At 39.9% G+C, this 11053-nt stretch overlaps 1 protein-coding gene across 1 annotated transcript; it reads right to left on the reverse strand.

The window, feature by feature from the left end:
* Positions 1-661: 661 nt before the first annotated feature.
* LOC139198080 (uncharacterized) lies at positions 662-1855 on the reverse strand. The gene is made up of 2 exons (XM_070826338.1): positions 1586-1855; positions 662-1348 (listed from the first exon to the last, which is right to left on the reverse strand). The coding sequence occupies exons 1-2, from the start codon at positions 1853-1855 to the stop codon at positions 662-664; spliced, it is 957 nt and encodes a 318-aa protein (XP_070682439.1).
* Positions 1856-11053: the final 9198 nt, after the last annotated feature.

Here is an 11053-nt window from a genome sequence, read left to right on the forward strand (position 1 = left end):
AACGTTTTAAGATCAAACTTAGATTATGCAAGCAACCATCAAAAGAATCACCAAAGAAACTAAAATCGTCCATGAAAACTTCAATTATTTTCTCTACATAATCTGAAAATATGCTCATCATGCATCTTTGAAATGTGGCAGGTGCATTACATAAACCAAAAGGCATGCGACGATATGCAAATCTACCAAAAGGGCATGTAAAAGTGGTTTTTTCTTGGTCCTCGGGTGCTATGACAATTTGATTATAACCAGAATAACCATCAAGAAAACAATAGAAAGCATAACCCGCTAACCTTTCAAGCATTTGGTCAATAAACGGTAATGGGAAGTGATCCTTCCTTGTGGTGGCGTTTAGCTTCCTATAGTCGATGCACACCCTTCAACCAGTTTGAATGCGTTGAGGAACAAGTTCATTCTATACATTAGCTACCACTATCACTCCGGATTTCTTTGGTACGCATTGAACAGGCGAAACCCACCTACTATCCGAGATTGGATAGATAACTCCATAATCTAGAAGCTTTATGATCTTCTTCTTCACAACTTCCATCATAGGAGGGTTGAGACAGCACTGAGCCTCTCGAGATGTTTTAGACCCCTCCTCCAAAAGTTTGCGATGCATGCACGTAGTAGGGCTAATTCCCTTGATGTCGACCAATGTCTATCCAATTGCCGTTTTGTACTCCTTTAGCACCCTCACTAATTTACTCTCCTCTTGTGCTGTGAGTGAGGATGAAATGATGACAGGCAATGTCTCATCCTCTCCCAAGAAACCATACCTTAAGTGACTAGGCAATGGCTTAAGTTCAAGTGTGGGTGGCTGCACAACTGAAGGAAGCATCTTATTAGCCGAAACTGAACTTAAAATTGGGTCCAAAAACTTACCAGTTTGTGATTGCAATGACTCAAGGGCAGCCACCATCTCAATGACCTCATCACTAGGGGGCACGGCAAATGAGTGTCCATGCATGCCGTGGGTTTCCATGGTGGTTGCTTCAACGTTTTGCTTGTCCATTCCTCGTGCAATAACCAATTCAAGTGCATCATTGTTCAATTTGTCAAAATGGTCCTGCGCCAAAGAGTCAATTACATCAATAGCAAAACATGAATGATTCTCACTAGGATATTTCATAGAATCAGAAAGATTGAAATTAATAACTTCCCCATCGAATTCCATTGTCAAAGTGCCATTAAATACATCAATCTTTGTACGAGCAGTTTTCATGAATGGCCTTCCAAGTAGGATGGGCAACGAAGGGGCATGGTCTGACTCGTCTATCTCGAGCACGTAGAAATCCGCCAGAAGGATCAAATGATTAACCTGCACTAAAACATCTTCCAAAACTCCCTTTGGATAGGCATTAGATCTATTGGCTAATTGTATAATCACACCATCATTTTTCAACTCTCCTAGGTTCATAGATGCATAAATCGAATATGGCATGACATTTATGGATGCACCTAAGTCTAACATGGCAGATTCAAACCTAGTATTACCAATGACACAAGAAATTGTAAAACTACCCGGATCTTTGCATTTAGGGGGTAGTTTGCGTTGCAAGATGGCTGAGACATTTTTACTTACCTTTACAACCTCCTTGGTCGAAATCTTCTTCCTAGTGGTGCAAAGTTCTTTCAAAAATTTAGCATACCTTGGTACTTGCTTCATTGCATCCAAAAGAGGGATATTGACTTGAACTTTCCTAAATGTCTCTAGAATGTCCTTTTCAGCTTCCTCTTTCTTTGTGTGCTTGAACCTACTAGGAAAAAGAACATTCAAAGGAAAATCATTAGTAGGAATTGAATTGGACACGTTCTTACCCTTATTGGACAGATTGGATGGCTTAGGAGCCATGGGGGTTTACGGCAAAGGAACTTCCTTCCTTGCCGTGGGCATGCCTTGCTCATCTTCTTCAATTATCATCTCTTCCACCTCATTTGGGGCTGATTTGGATGGTTGGGGGGCAGATCCTATGTGCTTCCCACTTCGCAAAGTTATAGCTTTGGCAGATTCGAATCCACCTTTTGGATTGACCACGGTTGAACTAGGCAACTTGCCTTGCTCTCGAAACTGCCCCATAAACTCGGCAATTTGCCCCACTTGCTTCTCCAACTCGTCCACCTTCTTGTCCTTAGTTTGCATGCCCTGCGCCATAGAAGTTAGTAAATTAAAAATCTGATCATTATCAATAGTAGAACCTGATTTTTGGGCGGGTTGTGCTTGGGGTTGAGTTGGTGCAAACGGCTTTTGATAGAAACCCGGGGGTTGTTGCCTAAATGTGCTTTGTTGTTGGCCTTGTTAGGGTTCTCGCCATTTGAAATTTAGATGATCACGCCAACCGGGATTGTAAGTATTAGAAAATGGGTCATTCCTCGGTTGGTATTGGTTGCCAAATCCCACAGCATTGAGGGTCTCCCACCCTCCATTCTCTATCAATTGTGGGCACTTGTCCGTAAAGTGTCCTTGCATGGAGCATACGCCACAAGCTGCCACGTTTTGCACTTTTGGACCATCCACCACATGAGAAAGCAAAGTAGTAAGGTTAGCCATTTGATTTTGAAGTTCGGTTATGGCACTTACCTCATTCACTTGGTGTTGCCGTGGGTTGCTCCTTTGTCCAACACATTCGTATTGTTGAGCGTTCAACGTTCGATTAGCTATCAATGTCTTTGCAGCCGTGGGGGTCTTGTCCACCAAAGCTCCTCCCGCCGAGGCGTCTAGCATTTGACGTTCGATTGGTAATAGCCCCTCGTATAAGTATTGTAGAAGAAGTTCCTCCTTCATCTGATGCTGTGGACATAAAGCAACAAGAGATTTAAAACGTTCATAGTAAGTAGGAAAAGATTCACCTTCATCTTGTTGAATTCCACTTATCCTTTTTTGTAGGAGAATGACTCGAGAAGTTGGGAAAAACTTCTCCAAGAAAGCCCGTTTCATGCTCTCCCAAGATGTGACCGTTCCGGGAGCTAATTCATACAACCAATCTTTCGCCTTGTCCATGAGAGAAAAGGGAAAGGCCTTTATCTTCAAAATGCTCCCGTCAACATTGATTGGAGTCATGCTTGAACACACCACCTCGAACTCTTTCAAGTGCTTGTTAGGATCCTCCATGGACAACCCATGGTACTTCGGAATGTGGTGTAGCAAACTTGACTTCAACTCGAATTCCTCGGTCTTCCCTTGGGCAGCCGCGGGATATTGAATACATAGAGGTGCAGCATTGTCCAAGCCCGAAGCCAAAAGCTCATTGATTGTACGATTGCCTTGTGCCATGGCTTGCTCTACTTCACCCACTATTGCCGTGGGTTGCTCTTCTTCTTCCTCAAAATCAAGTTCGGCTTCTGAATTTGAACTTGATTCACTAGGTTCTGGATTTTTCCTCTTTCGTCTCAACTCTCGCTCAAAATCGTCGTCAAAGTCCAAGATGTGTTCACGAATCGGATGAGAACTCCGAGTCATAAACTAGTACCTAAACCAAGAACCAAAACAAGGTCAGAATCTGGAACAAATTAAAACAAACTGAAATAAAACAATCCAAGGGACTAGCAATGTTGCTAATCCCCGGCAACGGCGCCAAAAATTTGATGCGAAATATATAAGCACACAAATTAAAGCCTCTTTTTATCAATTGTAGCAAAGTATGTAAGTAGGGATCGTTCTAGGCCGGGGATTATGAGGGATTGCTAAATCACTTAAAAACTGACTCAACTACGTAAAAACAAGTTTAAAACACTAAACTAGACTCAAAGAATGCAAAACTAAACTTTAAAACACCAAAACAAACCAAAAGACTCAAAACAGCAAACAAACACTCAAAACTGTCTTAAAAACACTTTCTGGGCAGTTTTGAACACAAACACAAAGTTGGACGAAAATAGGTTTAAACTTGACTCAAGACACTTAAAAACACAAACTAAATTAATTTCTAACTAATCTAATACTTCAAAATAAATGGGGATTTGGTTTTGACGAAAATTGAAAACAAAAACAAAACTTGTAAATTGAACAGATTCTAAAACGAATTTGGTTGAATTGAATGGATGGAAACTAGCTAAGGGATTCCTCTCCACACATGTCACACTTGCATACAAAACGATTTCTAATTGCAATTCAATAAACCATGAATACTCAACACTCCAAGTTAATTAGGTCCGCTTAAATTAACTTTCAGATTTCCCTTATGTCAATGAATTGGACGGAAAAAGCGCATCGCAATCACATTATTCCTCAAAAGTTCTCTATATGAAAGCGCATAATAAAGATACAATCAAAGATCATTACGTTCAATGGAAATCATAAGTATTGACGAGAGACTCGTAACTATGAAAGCGCATGAAACTTATGCCGAGAATTTACTTAACACAATTGTGATTAACAACTTTTACTACTTGTGAATATAAGTTTATAACGATTAGGTGAAATTTCCTTATATTCTAGCATTAGATTTATGCATAATAATTAAGTGTACACTCTCAACCAACACACACAAATCAGTTTAATTCAAATAGATAAGCAAATTGAATCCACAACTTATGAAACGCAATTAGAAGTAATCAAATTATATAGCAAGCATAAACATGGTTTTGAATCCCCCCCCCTAGCCAAGGGGGGTTTAGTTCCTCATACTCGCAAAGCAAAGATACATAAATTTAGACATTAAAATCCAAAGAAAGAAAACACCTAGATGATCCAACTGGACAGCAGGTGCATCCACGAAGTCTTCCTTCCTCCTTGCTGCGGCACTTGGTCTAAGAGCAGGGTTTGGGTGGTATTTGTATGGGAGAATGGGTAGGGAATGGTATGGAAGGGTTTAGGATTGATGGGGGTGCGGCAAGGTGTTTAGGGTCAGAAAATATGGAGTATGGTGAGTGAGGGTTGCGACAGAGAGGGGAGATGAGTTTCTGGCATGATTTATGAATATGGGAGGTGGTGAATTCGGCCAAGGGGTGATTATGAATATATATATATAGGCACTTAAAACACTAGGTAAATCAGATATGGACTTGGATAACCCAAATCCATCAGGAAATAGGCCTAGAAATCAGAATTAGGGAAGGAAAAAGTCCACAAGGTGCGGCATGTATGGATAGGCTGAGATAAGGCTTCTAGAAAGCCTTGCAAGGCAAGGAAAACAGATTCTAACAAGGGCTAGGTGCGGCATGGATTTAGGAATTAAGGATAGAGCTTCTAGAAAGCCCAAATCCAAGAGGAAATAAGCCCTAGCCCACGGCAAGGATGAGGGAATATTCTAAAACCCTTCTTTGTGTCTTCCGACGCTTAGGAACCTTCTAATGTTGCTGAAACTCAAGGCCATTTAGGTTTAGGAAAGATCAACCCAAAGTAGAAACTTTTAGGCTTAACTTTCCTACTTCAAGTAGGAAACCTTGTTTGAGTAGGAATCTTTATTCTTCTAGGAATCCATCTTCAACTAGGAATCCCTCATTGATTAGGAATCCTTCTTCAATTAGGACTCCTTCGTTGATTAGGAATCCTTCTTCAATTAAGACTCCTTCGTGGACTAGGATTCCTTCGTGGACTAGGAATCCTCAAATCTTCAAATCTTCAATTTCGTCCAAACCTTTTGTTCCAAGCATGTGCCATTCACTCTAAGCTCACTTTTGCTCCAAAAAGCTCCAAATTGCATCTTTTTATGTAATATGCCCTTAAAACCTGAAAACACATGAAACTAGCTTAAAAGACTACTTAAACTAAGAAAACATAACGAAAATGCATAAGAACTAGCTAACTAAGGCGCATAAATATGCTCCTATCAGTGGCACCCTTAGATCCACCTCCACAAGAACCTTGACAAACACTCAATTAAGATTGAAAGTAACATCATCAACTTTAAGAGCATTACCTAGCGTTTAAGAAATGACCTTGATGATCATATCCTCTTTATATTGGTCTAGGGGACACGAGAAAGTCTAGCCTAGACCACCAAGTTATTGATAGCATCCGCATCATAGACCTGAACAAAATACTTGCCATAAACATTCTTAGGGACCTTTTCAAAAGAAGTTTTTGTTTCCAAAACGCAAAAAAGGCCCCCCATCATTAAACTAGACTCAAAATTAAAATTACTACTAAACTTATTCCTTCCTACTCCTCTGTAATTCCACGACCCAATCTTCATCAATCTAGCTCTTCCAGATAAGTAGTCCTAGCCTTATTCACAAACTCCTCTTGGATTCTCTTTCTTGGACTCGACATACCCACTATAGTCCTCGGAGAAAGCTTGTTGGCTTCAGCCGCTTGGGACGCAGAGACCACATCCACATCAATCTCCCCCTTGTTACCCACATCGTTATTGCTTACCCCAGATCCAACATCCTCCTACACATAATCCATTCTGCTTGGAGACTTCCTCCCACTAGTACAAAAAACACTTTGTGTGACGCAGGTCCTTTATCGCGCAAAGTCACGAAATGTAGCACAAAAATTAGCCCAATGAACCTTCGTCGCCCGCCAACCGTCGCGCCAAGGCAGTGACAGAAGGGTTTGCAAGAGGAACAAGTAACTACGTTGCGCATAGTAACTTTGTGTGATGTAGGAACAGCATGGCGCAAACCCACTTTGCGTGAATTAGGTTACTTCTTCGTCGCACAAACACTTTTTTTTTGGCAAAAATATTTTTTATTTAATTTTTAATAAATATTGTAATTAAATTCTAAACAATAATTAATAAACCAAGAAAAAGTATTTAGTTATAAAATATATGAAAATGTACATAAAAGATGTCCATACAAAAAAGAAAAAACTACAACAAGTAATCTTCAGGCTACTGGGTATCGGCTGGGTAAAGTGGTTGAGAAGTCGAAGGTGGAGGAAGATCAGGTGTTGGCATCGGGATTTGGAGGTCGGTAGTTCAGCAGAGTAATTATGTGCCACTTGTGCACCACTTGTGCAGAATAATGTTTGATTTGGAGTTGGCATAGCTTGCTGTTGCACAGCAGGATAAATGTAGCTCATGTATAACATGTATCCATAACTAACAGGCTGTTGGTATATGACACTCGGTTGAATATACTGAGGCTGAGGCTCCAACATTGGTGAAGTAAGACTGCCATATATCGAAGATGCATTTGGATCCTTCATGGAAGGCAGGCTTGCTGGGGACTGAAAATGTTCCTCCATAGATTGAGTTGGCATTGCTGATTGTGAACCTGCATTTCGCAAAACAGGTTGGTCTGCACGATGGAAAAGCCTCGTGTTTCTTGTGGATCCACGACCATCTCACTGCTGAGCTAGGACTGCCTGTGGAACATATTGAGGAACCCCTTGTGGGGCTTGACTGAGACACGTTGAGTTGTAGTATGTAGTGCCTGAAGGAGGCAGCCTTGGGTATTGATCCTTTATATAGGAATGTCATATTTAACAGGTGATTGCGTGGTAAGAAGATGAAACAGTGATAAAAATGGCTTACCTGCATGATAAAATCAACTGGAAAATAAGTACGGTTGATGGCAATCCAATCGAGAATGATGAAATGGAACTGATTCCGTTACCAAAGAAACTTACTTGTTGGCAATTGAGAATGGGGTTTGTCGATGCACAAAATCGGAAGGGTCTTGGAACAACGTAAATCCGACCGTGAATCTGCAAGAAAGTAAATAACACAAGATGTATCGTGGTTCACCCCAATATTTGAGCTATGTCCACATTGATATTGTATTTCTCTGAGATGTTGAAGAGGATAGAAAGAGCTTCTCCGTGAGGATGAGAGCTCTAAAAGGGTGAGGGTATTGCCTCAAAATTGGTCTCCTCCTTAATGAGGAGAGTGAAGGGTCCTTTTATAGAATAAGGGATCCTCACTTATTACATATTTGCCCTTTCCTTTATTACATAATTACATTTGAGTCTCCCGAGAATTTATACAAGATCTAAATATGGAGGCCCTAAGTATGGTATAAATAGTAGTCCCCCAAGTCTTCAGTCAAGAGAGTCTTTTGACTGGAGACTTGAAATTCAGTCCATGTGTGGGCCGAATTAACTAGATGTTATCTAGGAATGATACTCGATATGAGGCGGTGCTCAATCTAAAATGATGCTTAACTAGAAATAGCACATGTTGCGAGGCTGCTCGGCTTGTGTTGATGCTCCCGGCGAGGCGGTTGCTCAGTAGGCGGCGATGCTCTCTAATAATGGTGAGGGGGTCATTTTTATAGAATAAGGGCTCGCTCCTCAATACATAACTGATGGGTTAGGAGTGATGCTCACAGCGAGGCGGTTGCTCACCTGGCGGCAATGCTCTCTAATGAAGGTGAGGGAGTCCTTTTTATAAAGTAAGGGCTTGCTCCTCAGTACATGAATAATGGGTGTTTTCTAATGAAAGTGAGGAAGTCCTTTTTATAGAATAAGGGCTCGTTCCTCAGTACATAAATAATGGGCTAAGTCCCCCAGGTATTTTTCATGAGGCCCAGTTGAGGCCCAATATATGGTACATAATGTAGTCCCCCAATTCTTCTGTCAATAGAGGTTGTTAGCTGGAGACTTCAACTTCAATCCATGTATGGGCCGAAATGGCAATTGTTCGGAGGCGGTCTTTGTAGACCATGCACTGAAGCTTTGTAGGTGAAGCTTTGCAATTTGAAGCTTTGCAATTTGAAGCTTTGAAGCTAGAGCTCTGTAAATAAAGCGTTTGAAGCTAGAGCTCTGTAAATGAAGCTTTTGAAGCTAAAGCTCTGTAAATGAAGTTTTCGAAGTTGGAGCTTTTGTAAGTGAAGCTTTTGAAGCTAGAGCTTTGTAAATGAAGCTTTTGAAGCTTATTGACATGAGTAATGCTCATGAATGTCTATGTTGATTGACATGAGTGATGCTCATGGATGTTGACATGAGTGATGCTCATGAATGTTGACATGAATGATGGTCATGAATGTTCATGTATGATTGACATGAGTAATGCTTATGAATGTTTATGTATGATTGACATGAGTAGTGCTCATGTATAATTTTGAAGTACTGGGCATACTTTTGATCACCTAATGGGTGATAATAGCAGCAGGCTGCCGAATAATTTTGGAGTACTGGACGTACTTTTGATCACTTGGTTGGTGATAATAGTGGCAGGCTGCCGAATAATTTTTTGTAGTACTGGACGTACTTTTGATCACCTGATTAATGAAAATAGCGGGCTTGGCTCTTTTGGGTATATGGGCATTCGCCTTCCATATAACATTCCAGCCCATTATTTTGGGCTTGCAGTTTTGTTTTTTTTATTATTATTATTATTACCCTCTTATGGGGTTTATACAGATGTCTCCAAAAGATATGAAAAATAATTTACATCATTCAAAAATAAATCCGACCCTCTGCTCGATGGGTCACGCCCATAATTCCCTTTTCTGCATGCCATCACCACCGCAATTATGTCTGCTCCCTTTATTCCTTGCTTTTGCAGTGTGCCCATGTGCTCAGGAAAGCCTCCCTTTATTCCTTGCTTTTGCTTTCTGCTTTTGTTTCCCACTCGACTTTTTTCTTTGCTTTTGCTTTCTTCTTTTCTCTTTTATGCTGCATCTCTCTCTATCTCTCCACAAACAATTGCTTTCTGCTTTTCTTTTTCTGCTACATGGTCCACGAGTCTACCCCTCAAGGCTCTATTTTTAGTGAAAAAGAATTCTTGTGAATCATGATTGATACCACCTCCAACTATATCCCCAAAGGTGTAGGTTGGGCCAAACACTTCTCCTTTTCCATGTCCCCGATAAAGTAGTCCATCATTGCCATGATAGCCACAACTATTTGCCTCCCATGAGGCTTCCTTTTTTTCATCAAAGCATTCATCAATTTCGTTCTTGAATGAACAACTTGGCAACTACTCTTGCCCAAACATACAAGGCAGCGGGATTGGATCCCTGAATCTACCAGAGTTGGCCCCTTCTTGAACAAATGTGGCTCCTCTTGGAGTCTACCCGTGAGCTGAACCCCTAACAGCACCAAACTCTCCCAGTTCTTTTCTCCACTACTTCCTCGATTTTGCAAGTAACTTCCTTGATCAAATTCAGATTTTGACTTCCAGTAGTTCATACCTATTGAGCTGACAGTGGCAGAGGTTGAAGAGGGAGGTAGAGTTGCATGGTTGGCTGCTAAATGTGCATGTAAGCCTGTGTAAAAGTGGAAGGGCTGGAATTGTAGTCTAACGGGGTTGCTGCTTTTGCTGGTGAATCGCGTCTGACTGGAGCAGCAGAAGAAGTCTGGGAAACGGATACTGAAGCAACAACATCTGGGTTTGTTCTTGCTTTTCACCTTAAACTTTCCCGAGGCCCCGTGCTTAGGCCTGACAATTCCTAACACGACCCGATAACCCGACACGACACGACTAGAAATTAACAGGTGTTCGGGTCGACACGATAACAAATCGGGTATTATCGAGTAACCCGATAAGCACATGTTAAGATAATGGGTTAGTTCAGGTATACACGTGGGTAACACGTACACGATAAGCAGAATATTAATTTAATAATTTTATAACCCTAAAAAATACTATAATAATTATATATATTAATTTAACAAATTTATACCCCTGAAAAGTTTAAAACTATAATAATTATATATATATATATTAAATTAACTATAATAATTATATATACTATAATAATTATACCCCCAAAATATTAAGTATAATAATTATAAATATATATATATATATATATTAAATTTTAAATTAAATTTTATACCCCTAAAAACTATAATAATTATACGTACAAAATAAATAGATTTAAATCTACATAATAAATATATAAATATATATATATATGCACACCATTGAACTTGATGGGATACACGAAACTAATCTCAATGATCCAACTGTCAAACTTGTTTGTATATGCTTCGAGATCGCATACGCCAAAAATCACAAAAAAAAAAACATTCAAAGATCAAGTAATGAGACAAAACTTTTTTACGGTTATAAAACAAAAAATCACGATTTAACGGTTATTTTAACTCCGATTTTGATGATTTTTTACAACTACACTTGTTAACCATATACGAATACAATGAATGAATTCGATCGTCAATTTAAAATATTTACACAAGTGGATACCACAAAAT

Source organism: Malus domestica, chromosome 08 (assembly GCF_042453785.1).
Source record: "Malus domestica chromosome 08, GDT2T_hap1".
Taxonomy (NCBI): domain Eukaryota; kingdom Viridiplantae; phylum Streptophyta; class Magnoliopsida; order Rosales; family Rosaceae; genus Malus; species Malus domestica.